The 20,577-nt window shown below is 36.9% G+C and overlaps 1 protein-coding gene and 1 long non-coding RNA gene across 4 annotated transcripts; one reads left to right on the forward strand and one right to left on the reverse strand.

Moving 5' to 3' along the window:
* Positions 1 to 8,893: 8,893 nt before the first annotated feature.
* Positions 8,894 to 15,802, reverse strand: LOC8281770 (DEAD-box ATP-dependent RNA helicase 46). The gene is made up of 9 exons (XM_002521400.4): positions 15,606 to 15,802; positions 14,545 to 14,879; positions 14,154 to 14,306; positions 13,145 to 13,213; positions 12,351 to 12,620; positions 11,505 to 11,855; positions 11,042 to 11,319; positions 10,106 to 10,495; positions 8,894 to 9,739 (listed from the first exon to the last, which is right to left on the reverse strand). Exons 2-9 carry the CDS (start codon positions 14,851 to 14,853, stop codon positions 9,214 to 9,216), a joined length of 2,346 nt encoding a protein of 781 aa, XP_002521446.1. The 5' UTR covers positions 14,854 to 14,879; positions 15,606 to 15,802; the 3' UTR covers positions 8,894 to 9,213.
* A 251-nt stretch (positions 15,803 to 16,053) lies between these two features.
* Positions 16,054 to 20,573, forward strand: LOC8281772. 3 transcript variants are annotated; one of them, XR_001535379.3, is made up of 4 exons: positions 16,056 to 18,613; positions 18,705 to 18,936; positions 19,438 to 19,637; positions 19,732 to 20,573. It is a non-coding gene; the product is annotated as an uncharacterized LOC8281772 (long non-coding RNA). The 3 variants fall into 3 exon arrangements; XR_007215784.1 differs by having other exon boundaries at positions 16,054 to 18,613; positions 18,705 to 19,637; XR_001535378.3 differs by lacking the exon at positions 19,438 to 19,637 and having other exon boundaries at positions 16,068 to 18,613.
* The last annotated feature ends 4 nt before the right edge of the window (positions 20,574 to 20,577 follow it).

Consider the following 20,577-nt stretch of genomic DNA (forward strand, 5'->3'; position numbering starts at 1 on the left):
ATACAAGTGTAAATTATGTATTATTGATGTTAATTCTTACTATGTTTCATTATAGAAATACCCTTATTAGATTTTTTAAATGTCAATTATTCATATTAATTTTGTTAGACTTGGCAACTCACCCATTCTTGCTATATAATTCGAATTATTGAGATTCAAATAAATAAAAATTTATAATATTATCTTGGAACTCAAAAATAAATATTCAATAAAATATATAATTTTGAAGGGCATTATCGACTATTAATTATTTAACTAATAATAAAAAATGGATTATAATTTAAGGTGGATCAAAAAATAATTTTAGAAATAAAAAAAGTAAATAATAATGAATAATTTCAATCATATTCTGTTATCTTAGTATAAAATCGTAAAACTTTTAATTGTATGCTGAATAAAAATTTATATGGGAAGTTGGTAAAAGGTAATCTTAGGAAACTTTTTTAAGGGTCTCATTCGCTACGTCAGCATTACCGTAGTCAAACCTCATAATAGATAATAACAATAATAAAGAAAAATAATAAACAACACAAATTATCATAATCCTATTATTGTATTTTATTTCTTGTCTAAAATTGTCATCAATACTATTATTAATGCTTCAAACATTATCGCTCTTATTTTAATTGTATATATTTTCTTAAAATTCAAAAAACTAAAACTCCATTTTTTATTGCAAAGAATTTATATTTATGAAATTTTGTTGATGATAAATTTAATAAAGTATATCATATATTAAATTTAATATTTTGAGGTTTTTTCAGATAAAGTTAATATTATAAGATTTTCATCTTATTTTTTCTGTCTTATTGTAATAAGGCTCCTCTATATAAAGAGAAGTCTTGGGTAATGTAAGCAAGCAATTTTTTTTATCTATCAAGAAATAAAATTCTCCTTATGGCTTTCTAAACTCTTCATCTCTTCCTCTCGATCCTTTGGCTATGAGCTATTAGCTTGCACGATCTGTTCTTCTATAATTCAAAAGGACTAACTCGGCTGCAAGAATCCAAAAGAGCATAAAGACCATCTATGGCAAGGCTGCCTTCACTTGGTCTTAGCTTGAGGATTTATCTAGCCTTAAGTTTACAGTATGAGAATTTTTACAATGAACAGCTCTCGGCTTCAAATGGTATCAGAGCAATGGGTGACAAAGAAGAGAATCAGCTATCATGACTTCAGAAATCACTACTCATACTTCCACTCTAGAACTCTCTCCTTCTTGCAGAAAAATTGTATCCAACAAGATAGATCATCTTGTGGAGATTTCTCATATTCCTGAAAATGTCCAAATAGAAAATACCCTTGTACCAATTATCAATCCATATAACATTTTCAAGAAGCAGAACTTTGTTCGAAAAACTTTCAACCAAATCATTCACAAACAACCCTTATTTGTTAAGGAGTATGTTCAATCTTCCTCCCTTTCACAATGTTCCCTTACTTCTACCACTCAGGAGCAGTATGTTACTTTGGAGATCCCCACTTCCTTTATAGAGTAATGGAAGAAACAGGGATACACTCATCTCCATCTTGGAGCTGTCAGGCTCGTACTTTCTTATCATGGCAGGATGGGTTTACCTGTTGCGGCCCGAATATCTCTCTTGGACACCAGGTATCTCAGATACGAGCATGCAGTGATCGGAACTATTGTCACAACGCTTAACACTAGAATTGTTGTTCTAACTTTCTTCTCAAATTTTAATTTATCTCTTAATGATCTTTATTTGTCCACTGCACTCAAAGTCCAAATTCAGATCACTGGAGCAAACCAAGTGATTAATGCTCTCTCTGCAACTCTGCACCACCAAATTATCTACAGACTCCAAGACCATGTCTTCAATTTACAGATTCCAGGCTTCCAAGCCACTTCTGATGCCTTGTTTATCATGGCAGATTCTGGCTAAGTCCCTACAATAGTCCAAGCCCCAAGGCAGCTGAAAAGAGAAGATCTGCAAAAGTTAATTCCAACTGAATGGGTGACAAATTATGAGAAACTCCAGGCATCCCAAGCCAAGCCTGTTCAGGCTATTGATCCTCTTTTTATCACACAAAAGGATGGTACTGTGAAAACAATTTTCACAAAAACAGAAGAATCTTCTTCTGCTCCCTCTATTTTCCAGCCTTCGATGATTCAACCTGTGTCCAGACCTAGAGAGAAGATCCCCATTCATTTTTTTCAATCCTCTGGACATCATATCTACACAGCCAGGATTAGGGGACATTTCATCTAGGATATTGACCCAGAAATGTGTAAATCAGGATGCACCTGCAGAGATGACCTTGATTTTACTGAACCATGCTTTCAACACCTTAAGAAAACCCCAAGAGTCATGTCTGCAGAAACTCCATGTTCAGTCACGGAACCAAGGCAAGATGACCAAGATCCAGACGGTCCTTGGATTGGCATCCACAAAAAACAGAAAGAAAAGCAAGATAAATCTCCTCTTCCTATGTATAAGGAAGCTTTAGAACTCCTTACAAAAGAAGAAAAGACTGTCCTTGACATTACCTTTGATGAGATGAAAATACTTTTGGCTAAAAAAGGAATTATTTTTGGACAGAAGCCTTCTACTACTTGCAGATAGGAGATCTACTCTGATTTGCCAGCAGTCCAAACACCCCAGACAATCCAAAACTGTTTCATGATTCAGCCTGAAGATTTCCCTCCTCTAGGGAAGTCAGAAAATAAAAGATCAGAGATCATCCCCTCAAGGGTTACTCCATCAGGAACCATAGAGCCTCTCACTCCACCAGAAGAAGTACTGAATTGGCACACTTCTAATTCAATAGTCCAGAACTCTTATTTAAAGAAGATTGATGGAAAATTAGATCAGGCTCTCCATTTGGCTCACAAGTTGGATACCTTCTCTCAAGAAGTACTCCAACTGTATTCCTCTTTAACTGCCAAATATCAAGCCTTGGATAGAGAACTTCGAGTACCTTAACCGATTACACCAGCTTTCATCCAGAAGGAAAAGGAAATTACGAGGCTCAAAAGGCAGATTGATCAAATTGAACATGACCTTAGAAAAGATCAGTCTTCTATAGTCCCTTCCTTCACATCAGTAGCCTCGACATCTTCTGCGATTGCTCCCTCATACTACTCTGCATTTCCTTTCCTTCCATAACCTTTACAAAAAGAAACTCCTTACCAACCCTTTGGTACTTTCTCACACCTCTATCCAAAAGGCTCCACAACTCAACAAAAGAAAACTTCACATCCTCCAGTCTCGAAAGGAAATAAATCGCCAGATCAATCACTAATCAGCCCTTATGATTTTGATTCTTCTTCAAATACCTCTGAAATGGCTGATATAACAGAAATACTCATGAACACCTCCACTATTGAACCCTCTCCAGAAGTAGTAGAGCCTGAAGATGGCACAGAGGATGCACAGTCATATTTTGTTCCTACTGGAGCTTCACACCCAAGGTCAAAATCCACAACTGGAACGGGACCTTGGTTTACTTTTGATGATTTGCCTCCATCAAAATGGAGAGATAAACTTTTTGAATTTTTGGCATGGATTGATCTTCAAATGACTTTTGATGGTGCCACACTCAAAAAGGTTCTTGCTAAATTTGTAACAAGATTCACAGGCAGTTTAAGGGATTGGATCCAGTCACAGCCTGAATACACCAGGCTCCAATTTGTGACTTTGCCAACTCCATCAGCTACGGTCACAGTCCTCCATAATCAGTTCCTTATAAGTTATGATCTCATTATACGACAACAGAAACAGGAATACTTTGATCGAAAATGTTGTTCGTTGAAGATCAAAGATCTGGAAAGACATTATTCTGCAATGTCCAAATTGTATTATGTCATTGGAGGGCACGACGGTGATAATACGTTAAAGTATACTTTCATCACCTCATTAACAGATAAGATACAACCAAAAGTCAATAACATGATCGCCGCAACAAAGAAGCCAGTTACCTCAATTACTCTTGGACAAATTTGGCAGTTTACTCTCTCCTCTATCAAAAGATTATGTGATCAGCAAGAATTATTCATGAGACTGGCTCAACGAGATTTGATTGTTCAAAAGGCCTGTAACAAGAGCCATCTCAAGATTAAATGTAAGTCCTCCAATTGTGTCTGCTCCAGTCACAAGAAGAAAATCAAACACCATTTCTAAAAATACTCTCATAATAGAAACAAAGAGTTCAAGGGAAAAAAGCCATATACAAAGAGATTCAGATACTTCCGGAAAAAGAAAAATCAAGGCAACAAATCAAACAGATGCTACATCTGCCGAAAGAAGTGACATTATACTAAAGATTGCCCTCAAAATCTGGAAAAAGCAGCAAGAATGATCCAACAAGTTAGCATGTCCATATCTCTACCAAATTCATTTGAAGAAGATATAGAGTCTCTCTTATCAGAACAAGACGATCTCACTCCAGAAAGTCTCTTTGGAATAGAAGAAGAACACTCAGACTCTACTGATTCCTTAGAAGAGTCCTCCTCAGATTATGATGCTGATAAAATTCCAATCCTGATGATCAGTCTTTCTTCAAAAGAAGAAAAGGACATACTAGCAAATGTGATGCGGTATTCTTTCTCTCCATCTCCGGTTTTCCAGTTGTCTCAACTTGCTACTAAGGTTCCTCTAGTACTTTATGTTCCTATACAAGTCTTACCTTCAAGGTATTCAAAACCTATCTCAGTCATAGCTTTCTTTGACACTGGAGCTCAAAGAAGCATGATGAATCCTGAAGTTCTTCCATCTGAACACTGGAAATCTCATATTCAGTTTTTCAGAGCGGCAAATGACCAAACTTTCAAGACTGCCTTAATCATAAAATAAAAAAATCGGGATACAGTTCTTTCCTGATTGTGTGGTATAGATGCACATCATTGGCTCAGATCTCCCAAATAAAGACCTCTTAATAGGTTTTAATGTTTATCATCAAGCTCAAAGGCTTCAAATTCTTCACAATGGAATAAAGTTCAAGAGGCAATTCCGTCCATACACAGATACTTCTAATATGTTCGCCATAACAGACACAGAACCACCATTCCTACAATACAAGGAAAAATTTCTTCCTTTCTGTCCAGAATCCCATTCACATTTTCAACATCCACTACCCTTATGGAAAAATCCCCAGTTCTATATCAACTTTCCTTTCAAGCTTAACGAAGATGTCAATCCAACTAAAGTCACCCATCTAGGAATGTCTCATACAGATCTAGCTCTTGCCAGATCCGAGTGCCTGACTCTTCTACAACAAGGCCTCATCGAGCCCACAACCTCACAATGGGCCTAACAAGCCTTTTACGTGGAAAAGAGATTTGAAAAGCTAAAAGGAAAAAAGAGACTTGTTATTGATTACAAGCCTCTGAATCATTTTTTGCAAGATAACAAGTTTCCTCTTCCTCGCATCTCGAACCTAAAAGTCCATATTCAGAAGGCTCAATTCTATTTAAAATTTGATCTCAAAGCTGGATTTTGGCAATTGAGTATCCATCCCTCATAAAGATACAAAACAGCCTTTTATATTCCAAACGCCCAATATCAATGGACATTCATGTCTTTTGGGCTCAAAACAGCCCCTTCTCAATTCCAAAAAATAATGATAGAAATCTTTGGGCCTATCCTCTATTCCTCCCTAATCTACATTGATGATATTCTCTTATTCTCAGAAACGGTTGAGGAACATCATTAACTCCTGAAGCAATTCCTTGCTATCATCCAAAAGTACAGAATAATGCTTTCAAAGAAGAAGAGTGTTATTGGCCAGCAAGAGATTGAGTTCCTTGGAATGCATTTTAAAGACGGCCAATATACGTAGGGTCCACACTTGACAAAAGAGCTTGATAACTTCCCAGATGAGAATCTCTCTGTAAAGCAAATCCAACAATTTCCTGGGATACTCATCTATGTCAAGGAAGCCATACCACATCTATCCAGTTACACATGTCATCTTACCAAAATGCTCAAAAAGAACCCTCCCCTTTGGGGAATAGAACAGACAACAGTTGTCAAGAGACTGAAAGAATTGGCTCACAATCCTTCACTCCTTACCATTCCGTCTACAGGACATCTTATCCTACAGACTGACGCATCAGATTATGCATGAGGAGCAATTCTTCTTAAAAATCTCAATGACAAGGAACAATTGTGTGGGCATGCATCAGGACAATTTTCTCCATCAGAAAGACATTACCATTCAACATATAAAGAGATTCTGGCAGTCAAATATGGGACAAAAAAGTTTGAGTTTTTTCTGATCGGTCAACACTTCTTGGTACTAATGGATAACTCTTCATTTCCAAAGATCCTCGAGTCCAATCAGAAGACCTTACCAGAACCGCAATTATTGAGGTTAAAGTCATGGTTTAGCAGGTATGATTTTGAAGTCCAGCATATAAAAGGAACAAGAAACCTCATCCCGGATTTCTTATCCAGACTATCAAAGCCACAACCAAAACCCCAACCTATTGTCCTCCTCACCTCAACAATTAGTCTTCCAATAATCTTCATGACCTCTGCATCTTCAAAAAACCCTCTGCAACCTCCCTCACCACCAGACCTTCCTACAAACCTCACAATGAAACAAGTCAACAATTTTGCCAAAAATATGATGTTCCATTATTTGGCAATCATCCAACAGACTTTCTCACTAACCATCCAACCCAATTTCTTTTATCCAGATTACCCTTGGTGCTTAATCTATCACCTTTCTCCTGCCCATCCACAAATTGAAAGTGAACTATGGTTTATATGGTGTCTTTCCACAGTTTGTTATCATGCTATAGAAGTGTCAGTTGGACCTTCTATACTTCTTCAATATTAATACAAATGCAGGAACATATCCATCGAAATATCTCACTTGGTTCAAAATCTCATATCAATGGAAAAGGGATCTCCTCAAAATCATTCATGAAAATAAATTGTTCATAGACAATGACTTCAAGGCTTTAGGATATCATGTCATCTATATTCTTCACAGGCCTTACTTTAAGCTCTCAGAAGATACCTATGCCACCCAATACATCTGTCATTATTGGAGAACAATTGAAATGCCCTTACATCTTACTCCTCGGCCAATAACAAGGGAATGAAAGCTCACTCTATAATTAAGAAATGATTTAGGAAAAACCAATGTCTCTACATCACTTGTCTGCATTTACAATGAACCTGATAATCAATGGATTGAACACTTCATCACTGAACGATCTACTTTACCTGCGCTGCCATCACCACTAGATGATCCAAGTCTGACCACTGAACAACAAGATGTCATTATGCAAGATTCTCAGCTCCTGGATGATGATAACTCACCTTTTTGTTGGCAATAAAGAAACACAACACTTAATCTCTCTCCTCCATGATTCATGATACAATTAAAAGGTGTAAGAAGATAAGATTCCTATCTTATCTTTTCCGTCCTATTAGGTGTATTATTTTTTGTCCTTTTATGCATGTGATAAGATCTATCTTTATGTAAATGTGTAATCTCATCTTTTCTTCTTAGGTGTACACGTGTAAAAGATAAGATTCCCACCTTATCTTTTTTGTCTTATTGTAATAAGGCTCCTCTATATTAGTTAATATATTAATTAAATTTATAATTTATTATTAAAAATATTAATAATATTTTATTTCTAAAATTAGAATTATTGTTTAATTAGAAAAATAATTTATTAGTTATATTAACAATATTTGTATAAATTAGTAATAGAACTATGATAAAATATCTATATAAAATTATCATTATGCTTTATGTATCAAAATTATTGGCACATAGCAAAAATTTCCTTTTCTAAGATTATTAGTTGATATATGTATAAAAAGAAAAAGTAAATAGTTGAAGATAAAAAGAAACTTAAATTTAGAATCACCATGATGCATGATTTGCCAAGCACTCAACAAGCCAATTAGAAGTTGCCACCTCCAGCAAAGCTCAAAGAAAACAGAAATTCAAAATTAATTTACCCAAAGAGGACAACTTTGTTTGATGGTGAACAAATCAATGATTGCCAATCAGGCAAAATTTGAGCTACAGGGGATAAAAAAAGAGTGGATTATATTAAGTTTCTATAAAGAAAGCATTGGAAGAGCTGGTGGTGATTATTTTCATTCTTGGAACGTTAATGGAGACTTCATAATGCTGTGTTTTATTTAATGCAAGGTCATGGTACCCAATGCAAACTATTGGCAACTCCAGAGTTTAATTGCACCAAAGTTGTCAGGAGACCCTAAGGCACTGCAGCATCAAGTATTCAAGAAGGTATTCATTCTCCAGAAACCATCTTCTGTACAATTGAGTCCATACAGGCTATATCAAGTTGAATCTACAAACTTGTTTCTCCAGAATTCTGATTGAAATTGACTGTTAAAGAACTGGAGTACAGTTATAAGACGTGATGAAGTCATCGGGCATATTCTTCTTAAGGCCCAAAGTGGATGCTGGAAGGGAGCTTTTGTCGAGCGAGCAAACCCGGATAATTCTGAAGACAATTTAATCAGAAATAGTGAGGGATCAAAATACGCACGAGCACCGCACTGATCCTTGAGATAAAAAAAGATGTTTTACCCCAAAAGAGCTCTAAATGTAGCTCTGTATAGGCTCCAGAGCAGATTGCCAAATTGTCACTCCAGACATACATGTTAAAATGATTATCTTAATATGCAATAACCTGCAGAAAGGCATGTATTCTGGAGCCCGCCTGTTGCATTTACTTGCAACGGCAACAAAAATTTGCAGGCAAATGGTAACCAACCTTGCATAAAGATCGGCATCAAAGCATCAGATATTTGCAAGGAAGGTCAATGATAGCAACCTTCTGCAAATTGAGTGCATCCCAAAGGCCAGGTGCTACTACCACCAAATAATTAAAAGGCAATCATTTTCATTTTAGGAGTTAAACTGGTCTATAACATTAGCTATAAATATGCTAGCGAAAGCCTCAATTACATCATAATATTCATTATCTTACACTTTGATATTTTCCCTTCTTTTACTTTCTAGCAAAAACAACAAATGGTATCAGTGAGAAAAAAAGATGCCCCGGCTTGCTTAGATTCACCCTTCAACCAAAAAATCAACTGCCCACCTCCACTCCCATTTGTTATACCTCTTTTCCAGCTACAACCCAAAACACCAAAAAAAAAAAAAAAAAAAAAATACAGAGAAGAAATACTCGTGGAGAAGGCTGGTACATGGAATAAAGCAAACCATCATTAAAGGTATGATCAAAGATCAATGGGTGCCCTTATCTGCTCCCCGGTACATGCCTCCATCATCTGGTGGTATTATACCATCTTCATCAGCTGGAATCATGCCTTCCTCCTCTTCTTCCCCAAAATGAGAACGAGGACCATCATTATATCCTCTATCCACATGTCCACTTCCAGGACCACCACCACCATAGGGAGATCCTGATCTATCAAGCTTGTTACGAGGCGGTTGAGATACCGGACCTTTGTCAACCATTGCCTGGTGAAAGCTGCGGACTGGAGACCGTTCACGTGTAGATGGCCTGTAAAAACTGCTGCCCCCACCATTACAAGGAGATCTTGATCTCTCCAGCTGATTTTGTGGCGGTGAGGATGCCCGACCTTTTTCCATCATAGCCTGATGAAAACTGCGCACAGGAGAGCGTGTGGGTGGAGCCCTGTTATTCCTATCAGGACTACGGCTGCGATCACGGTTCCAACTTTTACTACGGTCACCTAAACCTGACCCCCTATCTGGGCTTCGACTGCGGCTGCGACCTCTATCACTCCTGTACAGACACAAATAAAAAAAGAATTTCCTACAGTTAGCATTACGAACAGCAATAATATATAGTTGAGACCCAGCCTGATAGTAGCCATATATTCCCCATAAATTTAGTTCAATTGGTTTAAACGCTATCCTCAAAATCATCAAAATGAAAAGAACAGCAGAAATACATAGGATCATATTCCCATTTCCATAAACTCAACTTTGACAAGCAAAGGCAAGAAAATAATTCTAAAAACAAGAAAAAGATAACCATGCTGAGCAAATAAAAGGCCAAATGAGAAAAAATAAAAATAAAATACTAATGCTACTCCCACACACACACACATGAGCAAGAGAGAGAGAGAGAGAGAGAGAGCACATGTACCTGTCTCGTGACTCATAGTCATATCCACGACCTCCGCCTTTCTCTGGCCTACTAGAATAGGAACTAGACATTCCAAAACTACCTCTTCCACCGTCCCTTCCACTGTAACCAAAATCGCTGCGTCCACCGCGGCCTCCATCACGTCCGCCGGGGGCAGAGCCCCAACGTCTAAACTTACTCATCCCGCTACCACGAGAAGCCATATCACGAATCTCTGGAGGGACTCGCTGGCTTGCCCCTTCCAATACTTTGATAAGGTCTGAAGCATACTTGGCATCCTGGTCACCAAAGAACGTGTAAGCAACTCCAGTAGCACCTGCCCTGCCAGTCCTCCCAATCCTATGAACATAATCTTCCACTCCAGTAGGAAAATCATAGTTGATAACCACCCTGTTACATATCAACAACTACTTATTTCCATGACTACTATTTCATTTCCCCTACACAAAAGTTGCCCCATATTGAGCCTCAAGTAACCAGAAGAAGGAGAACAGATCATTGCAACAGGAATGCTAATGTGCTTCAGCATGCATACAATACTCTCATAATTCTCAACTAGCTACAGGTTAACAATGCAAATGAAGATACAAATTTTCTGAATTATGTCCTGTCCATTTTTAGTATATGCTACTTTCTCCAAGACCAAATTTAGTGGAAAAATTCTTTGAAGCTCTGCTGCACTTTATCTTAATATCAAAATAATAAAATCTCTTCAAACAACTGTGTAGAATCATTTTAACTAGATAGAGCAATTTATAAGGCTACTGAAGAAAGAAAAACAGTTGATAGATGTTTGTGATAACAGTTTGAAGGCACAGGATCCACAATATTAGGATACGCAAATGTACCCTTAAGCTAATTATCATGACAATGTAATTTTAACATTGGCAAAATTCTAGCCAAATATAGAAAAATGAGACAGCATATTTGACCAACCTGATGTCTTTAATGTCCAGTCCTCGAGCAGCAACATCAGTAGCGACAAGCACTGGAGACCTCCCTGTGCGGAACTGACTTAGAACATGATCCCTCTCACTCTGAGATTTATCTCCATGAATAGCAGCAGCTCCAAATGTCCGGGTAAGATTGCGAGCAAGTTGATCGCACATCTTTTTTGTTGAACAAAAAATAATAATTTTTGATCCCGGTTCTTGAGACCGTAATATCTGCTCCAACCTCCTGTGTTTCTCCATGGGTGCCAATACTTCAATATACTACAAGACAACAACATATGCAAAATATTTAATAATCAGATTATCTAACGATCATTTCCTGGCATTAGATTACCCCAACAAACTACAGAAATTTCTTCGGCAGAGAGCAGAAAAACCAATTCTAGCTTAGAGCAGAAAAGTTTGCTTTAAAAATACATCAAGAAAAACAATAGTGCAGCTCAGACCTGTGTGATTGATTTGTTTGCCACAAGCTCATCAACATTGCCAATATTAACTTGAACAGGATTGACCAGCAGATCAGCTGCAATTTTCCGAACTTCCCGTGGCCAAGTTGCTGTATACATGAGGGTCTGGCGTCGAGAAGGCACCTCTTTTACAATCTTCCTTATCTGGGGTTCAAAACCCATGTCCAACATTCGATCAGCCTCGTCTAGTACAAGGTAAGAAACTTGGCTCAGGCTGATTCTCCTCATTTCAAGTATGTCATTCAAACGCCCAGGAGTGGCAACCACAATATCTACTCCTCTGTCTAGTTCTTTCAACTGTGGACCCTTAGGTGCTCCTCCATACAAACACTGACAAAATGACATACCAAAAGTCAATATAATAGTGATAGGAAAAATCTAACAATTAATCAAGGCTTTGTAAATTAAACGAACTATATATACATATATGAACATGCATTGGTGCTCTAAATCACCATAAATGAACAGATCCCAAAATCTACTGGAAGCATTTTAGATATTTATCATTTTCTAAAAGAGAAGAGTATAAATAACAAATAATTGGGATTTTGGCACAATTCTAAGAGGAAAATATAAGTGAATATTAATTACTTAAGCATCAGATCATAATACCTAATTTGTACTTTTAAGGGAAATAATCAGACACCTCAAACAAAACTGTGGTCAAGAAGAGATTTATCCATTAAACTGAATGTTCTTGGGCAAGTGCACCCATAGATGCCAAGACATCAACTGAAACGAAAATAGAACCTACAGGATACTTTTCATATAAAAACAAATCATTTGCACCCAAAATATAAAATATTAGAGCCTTGAGCAGCATACCGTGCAAGAGATTCTTGAAGACCTTCCAAATTTCACAGCTTCATCCTGTATCTGCGTCGCCAACTCTCTTGTCGGTGACAATACCAACACAGTTGGACCCAGCTGAGGGTCATTACGGCAGCGCTTGAGATGAATAAACCCAGGAAGTAAATAACCTAAGGTCTTGCCCGAGCCAGTCTTAGCTATGGCCACTATATCTTTGCTTTGCAAAGCAATTGGCCATGATTGTGCCTGAATTGGAGTTGGGACAGAGAAGCCTGCACTGAGTACCTGGAAAAAGCAAAAAGCCAGCAACTCCCGTAAGCATACTGGCCCCAACATTTCTGGTTGATTTTCTTTTGGGCTTATAGAGTGGCTAATGGCAGAAGAAGCACCATCCCCCACATGCAGTCGGCAAATGCTTGCTGATGCAAGCTGGAGCAGGAGGAGGCATCTTCTTCCGTTTGGACCGAGTGAGAGAGTAAATCATCACCAACAGCAGTCCCAGCCACGAACTTGGTAATTCGGAAAGCCCTTCCCAAAAAATGGTTGATCGTATAAGGGCGCTCCAAATATATGCAAGGCCCCTAAAGAGAGGGCAGCACAGCGTACGACATTAGCTCCTCCCAGGAGCAAATATCGCACCTGCGACAAAAAGTACAGGGGCAAATGTATTAACGAATCTGAAACTCATATTGGACCTCTAATCACAGAACTTTGCAAAAGAAACACTAAGTTCATAGTTTTGCTAACTTACAAGAAGTCTGGCTTGCAACAATTGAACATAAACAAAACTTAAAAGCAGAAGTCCATACCTCTCTCAGAATCTCAGAAGGAAATCCAGTAGCTTCAAATGTAGTAAGAGGAGGGGGCACGTCATCTCCCTAACATTAGTATCAAAAGAAACAGGTCAATTGACCAGGACAAATGATAATCAAGACAAATTGCTAAGCGGTCTAAAGAGGCCAAATCTCATGTCTCCCCATAAATCAAAATCAAGTTGTATTAGTGTGGTATAATACGAATTCAGGTTACTATCAGCTAATGAAGTGCCGAAAGAGCTATGACACAATGTCCCATGACCAAATTGTGTACTCGGTTTTGGAATACTGCTATTATCATAAACAGATTGTGATTCCATGTCGTAGGATATCACAAACATCTATCAAGACTAGCAATTGATGTGAGGTCATTGGTTCTGTAAATGGAACTTTCTTCCTTCGTCTCTCATACATTTTCTTTGTAGGACGCCCGCTCCCCGAGGGGATCACTTTTTTATTCTTCCTTATGAATTTGTTTTCTTTAGCTACGTCTACCACCTATTGAGAAGCTAGTTTTCATCTGTCAGCCTTTCCCACTTTTGAATGTGCTATGAGTTCACCTCTATACCTGCCCTCAAGAAAAGGCCCATATTGTTTCTATATGAAAATTGCATGGTAAAATGCTTTTCAACTGTTTGAAGGACAGCATTCAGATTCCATAAGCTTGATTACCCAAAACATTACAAAAAGGGTTGTGCCAAAAGGACAAAAGAGCACTTCCAGCTAGACACTAAGCACTTGATTAGAAAAGCTTAATTTTCATTATAGTCGACTGTCTTTAGCTGGTGTGTAGGTATTATTAATTCGACCTAATGCAAATGAACTTTTTTGCTTAGGTTGAAATCCTCATCAACTGCAGAATTTTATATTTAAAGAAGTAAAATTTACAAAGGGTTCATAATTCATCACATAGATGTAAAAGTGGTACTGCTATTAATTGAAAGCAACACACGAAGCAAGCAACTTGAAAATAGAAGTGACAAAAGACATTCTGAGAACTTACGGTAACTGAAATTTCATGCCGACGACGATAAGCCTCTGGAGATAAAATACTTCCTCCAGCTGATGATCCATGTCCCCTAGCAGAAGGGCCACCAGGTCCATTAGCCGTTCCATTAGGAACATTTTGAGATTGAAATCCTCCACCTTTTGCATTCTGATGTAAAAGTTAATAGTATGGCATCATTCCATGTAGTATACAGATGGAGGAAAGCTAATCACACACTTTAGAACTCATTATTATTTATAAAAATATATATAAATGCATGAACAGACAACTTTGAACAATATTACACCACAATTTTGATAGACTTTGATCAAAATTACTCACAAGATCAAATAGTTGGTCCAAGCTCCAGAAAAGAAGAAAAAAAAAGGTAATAAAGAATACATGCCTGATTAAAATTCGTCCCAGCATCAGGTTTTGATCCACTGCCATTTCCTCTGCCATACCTATCTTCTTCTTTAACAGGGCTATAGCCTCGGCGAGAAGATTGCTGAACTTGAACTGAAGAACTTATGGGCACTAAAGAAGACTTTGATGGAAGAGCTGTGGCAATAGGCCTCTCATATTGAGTCACATTTGTCTCTGGATTCCAGAAATAAAGGTACCCAGTTTTACCATCAACTAGTCCTCTCCATGGTTTTGGTAGAGTAGGATCCTCCGGTGCATACCGCGGACCAGCAGTAGCAGTAGCAGCCATTGCAAACAAACCCACCAAGGACAAATCTACAATAAAATAAATAAACCAAATATAAAGACAAATAGTTAGACATAAAATTTGAAGCACAAATAAACCTATCAGTCCACACAATAATCCATTAAAGCCAAGTAACGTCTAGTTAACAAATAATTGCAGGTAAATGCATGAGTATTGAGAAAACCCAAAAACAGTGAACCAAAAAGAAAAACTGTTGTCTAGGCAACAAATTAGGGAAACATTCAATTTAGAGTGCCCCATCAGCATAAGCACTTCCTTTTAACTTCGTATTGCAGCTAGTAACCACAAACAGCATGACAAAAATGGTGCTTTTAATTAACAAAACATAGCATAATCTAACAACAGTAACATGCAAAATCTAAACAAACTTATCGCCAACACAGCGAAACAAACCTAGAAGTGAAATCAAGATAAGAATACTACCATCTAATAAAAAAAAATCAAATTTTATACAAAGCCAGTAATAAAATCAAATCAATTTTTTTTGTTTAACAAAAAAAGCTGAAATCGCACCAGAAAAATTGTTAAATTCTCTCAGATCTCAGAGAAGATAAAAACGCAAACATGCAAAAAAAAGAAGCTTTTCCGATGTGTCGTACGGTATTTAATAGCCGGCAACCAAACAAAAGGTTAAAAAAGAAAACCCTAGAATTTCCGTCTAGAATCAGATCTGAAATTAAAGAAAGAGAGAAAGAAAAAAAAAAAAGGATCAAAAAGAAGAGAGGGATATTTACCAGAAGGTGATGGGTTAATTAAATAGAAGCGATAAAAGCTCAGGTTCTCTGAAGGCGTATAAATAAATGTATGTAGTGTTTGTGTGTGTCTCTCTCTCTATGATCCCCTAACCCTCGCAAAGAGAAAAGCGTCTAATGGAGGGTAGAGAAGCCTTGAGAGAGAAAGTGGGCAGACAGGAAATGAATTTCGCCTCAATACATTTTAATATTTTAATATATAAATAGTTTTAAAAGAAAATAGTCTTAAAGGAATATACTATGGACAAAGGGTCATCTTAGCCCTTAAACTTGTCTTAATGGGTCAAATAGACTAAATTTTAACTTTTTCAGCAAATAGGCCATAAAACTTACATTTTTCAGATCAAATAGATTCAAATATTGATTTCAGTCCACGCGTATATTGCAATAAAGTCTAAAGGCGCGCGAGTCTAGGAATTTAGCATAAAAATATTGAAACAGATTTTACTTGTTATTTTAATCTCTTTCTTTCTTATCCATTTATTTCTTTTCTTCTTTTGCTTATGCATTTCTTATCCATTTTTCTCCAAATCTTTTTTTTCCTTTCACTTCTTCAACTTTATTAGAATGCCATCCAGCACCGCCGCTGTCATCACACCATCGCCGTTGTTAGTCTCACCACTCCTGTAGCAGCACCTGATTTTGGCAAAACTGCTCATTACAACCTCGCCTCTAAAGCTGCCCTCTATTACTGTCGTCATTCCACCATTAACCCTCACAGAAAAACCTAAGTTTATGTCAATAAGATGAACTTTATACAAGGAACTGATTTTGATATGGGTTTTGATATGGAGATGACGTGTACTTTTTGATTTTATGGGTTTTGATCTTGACATGAAAAACTTTTTTTATTTCTACCGGCATGCTTATGAATCAAATATATTTTTTTTTTTCCATGAGAAATCATGACAATGGGTTTGTATCTAGTTAGCTATGGTGTGTATTTTTTTGTAATTAATTTGTTGAAATATATGTAAAGTGCTTGATGAGCTTGATATGATCAATGGTGAAGATGGAATTGATGGTAGTGGTTTAGTGATCAAGATGGAAGTAATGATAGGGGTGTCTATTAGGAAGATGGTGGCGATTGCAGTGGTGTCTATGGTGAAGACGTTGGCGATGGGCGCGGTGGTTAAATGGCATATGGTTTTAATTATTTAATTTTTTAAGTTATTTATTTTTTTAAAAGGAAATTAATAATAGAAACCAAAAGTTACTAGTTTTGTTAATGTTAATAAATAAGTTTTTTGAATTTTTGATCTATTGAATGAATTTTTGAAAAACTATACTTGCACAGGCGCCACACCTGCAAATACTTAAGAGTTAAATGACTTGAAATAAAATGTTTTAGGCCTATTTGCTAGAAAAGATTGAATTCGATTTATTTGAACTATGGTGGAAAACTATTCTCTTTTGGTGGAGACGCTGTGTATGTTGTGGTGAAATCAATGCTATACATAAGATAGATCCTGATAGGTTTGGTTACTTTGATTTGGTTGATGAGGTTCAGAAGTTAGGTTATAACAAATATGATAAACTGTGTTATAGAGTTCCTAAATTGTGAATATGTGATGGGTTGAGAGAGTCAAAGGATGATGCTGGTGTTATGGAGATATTAGACCATATAAGGCTAGGGAATGGTATAATTAACTGTTATATGGATGGGGGTAGTTGCTTGAAGGAAGTTGCTTGTGATGATAGGAACGAACAAGGAGTGAAGGAAGTGAGTGTGAATGTGGACAATGGTCATGGTGATCAGAAAGTTGTTGATGATTATGATGGGCTTAAAGTCATCTTTGATGATGTAGGAGATGAGGTTAGACCTGCTGATGCTGATGAAGAACATGAGAAGCTGATACTGAAGATGGTGATTACTGTCCCATGCAGGAAAGTGACCCAGATGGTGGACCGTCAGATGATGAGTTGGCCTCAGATGATGAGGAATATATTGAAGCAAGGCAAAATAAGGTTAAGTTTAGAAGATATATGCCAGCTGATGAAGTGGCAGAGAGGTTCAATTTATATAGTGGTTTGAGGACTGGAGGAACAAGTGCAAACAATCAATCAAAAGATGCGATGCATAGTGAATTTGCAAATTCTGAAGGTGATGTTAATTCAGACTGCATCAGTGATGAAGATGAAGCTTGCAGTACAAAGAGAAATAAAAAGGTAACTTATGACCCTAAGTGTGATTAAAAGTCTTTACATTTTCTGCTGGGGATGAGATTTGAGAGTCCAGTTCAGTGTAAGCTTGTTGTGTAGAGCTATGCAATTATGAATGGCATAATGTGCAAATAATGAGATGCAAAAGTATAAAAATGGAAGCAAGATTTTACTTGGCTACCATTGGAGGTCATATAGTTCTATGATTAGTAAGGAAAAGACTTTTGCCATCAAGACCTACTTCAGAGATCACAGATGTAGTCGAGAGATGAAGAATAAACAAGCTATTGCCTTTTGGGTAGCATAAGAGTATATCCATAGGTTCAGAAGAAACCCTAACTTGTCCATGGACTTGAAAGATGATGTCTTGGACAAGCACTCATTTGAATGGAGTAATTGGAAAGCATATAGAGCTAAGTGGAAAGCTCCTGAGATGTTAAGGGGATCTGTGTTGGGCCATTATGGAAGTTTAAGATCTTAAAAAGCTGAGCTTATGAGAGTTGATAGGAATGGGAGATTTAAGTTCATGCTTGAAGAAGATTGTGTTTTTAAAGGTTTCTTTGTGGGTTTCAGTACCTTAACCAGGGGATTTCTAACAGGTTATAGGCATATTACTAGTTTTGATGGATGTTTCCTCAAAATATTTTTGGGTCGACCCTTATTATGTGCAACTGCTAAGGATGGAAATAATAAGATGTTCCTAATAATGTTGGGCTGTAATAGAGGCAGAAAATGAATTCTATTAGACATGGTTTATAAAACTAGTGATGGAAGAGCTACACATGACATATGGGTTGGGTTGGTCCTTCATTAGTGATCAGCAAAAGGTAATGTGAGCTTCTCAATGTTATTTACATACAAAAAGCTAATTTTAAATTGTTGGAGCTAACTTCTTTACTGTCATATTGACTATTTCAGGGTCTTATCAATGCCATCCATAAATTGGCCCCTTTTGCAGAGCATAGAAACTGTGCCAGACATGTTTACTACAACTAGAAGAAAGAGTTCAAAGGACAAGTCCTTAAAAACATGTCCTGGAAAGGTGTAAGGTGTACAATTGAAGCCTCCCTGAAACAAGCTTTGAATGGATTAAAGGCAGAAAATGAAGTTTCATACAGTGACTTCTTTGCCAGAAACCCCATAAAATATTGTAAGGCCCATGTCTCTGAACTACAAAAATGTGATATGATAGACAATAATGTGAGTGAGACTTTTAATGGGTATATACCTAAGGCTAGAGGCAAACCCTTAATTGATATGCTTGAAGATATAAGATGTGCATTTACAGAGAAAGAACACACTAAGTTAATGCAAATGAGTGACATCACTGATCATATATGCCCTAGGATTAGAGACAAGCTAGAACAAAATAGATATAACAGTAGATTGTGTGTGACTAAGCCTGCAGTAGGTTAGAATTTTTAAGTTTCAAATAGAAATAATTGCTTTGTTGTTGACTTGAATGCATGGACATGTAGTTGTAGGGCCTGAAATATTACTGGAATACCATGCATGCATACTTGCTCCAGTATTCACTTTATGAAAAAAGATTGCACAAACTTTATGGACTCTTATTATAGTGTATAAAGGTATATAGACACATATTAGCATGGTCTACAACCACTTAATGGTAAAAAGATATGGCTTGAAGCTGCTGGCAATCCAATTAAGCCTCATCCTCATAAGAAGATGCCAGGGAGACTAAAAAATAAGAAAAGGGCACTTGAGGAAGAGCCGAAGAATCTAAACAAGCTGTCAAGAAATGGAATTGAAATGACATGCCAGAGGTGTTTCAAGACTGGGCATAACAAACACAGTTGTGTGAATCCAATGATTGAAAGGCCACCAAAGGTTCCTATAAGTGATATGTACAATCTTTGTAATTCTGATAAATCTTTTCAAAATTCTCTTTTTAGTATCTGAATTTTTAATTGTTGATGTGTAGGGTAAAAGAGGTAGACCTGTAAAGAAGCCAACATAAATTTCACCACCAATATGAGAATCCTCAGCACCCAAAACTATGCCAGAACTCAACCAAAGAAAGAAATATGTCAAGCATAAGACCACTGGGTAGAAGAGCCAACAATTAAAAGAACTATCCAAGAATCCTGTCGAGTCATCTTCAGCACAATCAAGTCAATTAACTGCATCTAAACATTATCATAGAGAAAGGGCTATGTTAACTTTAATGTCAATTGTACAATTGTGTTCGTTTATTATTAATGTTTGTTAATTCTTCTAAGTATGAGACTGTTTATTTTATTGCCAAACCAAGCAGGGATATGGTGTTAGAATCTTTGAAGAATTCGGAAACATGTTTATAAGGATGCCTGGTCAAACTAATGTGAAGTATGTTCATAATGCTAGAGAAGCAGCAAAGGCAGCTTCTGCTATGACAACTGTTGTTGCCAGCTCTACACCTTAATATGCCAGACTTACAGCTCATTCTCAAGCCACATTCCCTGCTGTTAGAATGGAAGAGTTGCAAGAGGAAGAGGGAATTCTAGGCGAGGGAGAACTGAAAATGCTTCGCAGACTTCTACAAACTATTCAATTGGAGTTCCCAACATAATTGGAAGTCAAGAGAGTTAAGCTACTTAGATTCATTTAGGTCATTTGTATGTAAACCAGTTTTTTGTCACATTCACTTCTCAAACTTTGTATGTGAACATATAATAGGCACATAACGTGTTTTGTCAATCTTTTATCAATGTTGTGTATATGAACAAGGTATATCATTTATGCCAATGCACAGTTCTAAATCTTTACAAAGAATTTTTTTGCTAACACT

The sequence above is a fragment of the Ricinus communis genome, chromosome 5 (assembly GCF_019578655.1).
Source record: "Ricinus communis isolate WT05 ecotype wild-type chromosome 5, ASM1957865v1, whole genome shotgun sequence".
Taxonomy (NCBI): Eukaryota; Viridiplantae; Streptophyta; class Magnoliopsida; order Malpighiales; family Euphorbiaceae; genus Ricinus; species Ricinus communis.

Coding starts and splice junctions, on each gene's coding strand:
- LOC8281770 (XM_002521400.4), bottom strand. CDS start 14,853: ATGGCTGCTACTGCTACTGCTGGTCCGCGGTATGCACCGGAGGATCCT. Junction 12,621..13,144: donor CTTCTGAGATTCTGAGAGAG/GTATGGACTTCT, acceptor TGCTTTTTCCAG/GTACTCAGTGCAGGCTTCTC. Junction 9,740..10,105: donor GACTATGAGTCACGAGACAG/GTACATGTGCTC, acceptor GTGTCTGTACAG/GAGTGATAGAGGTCGCAGCC.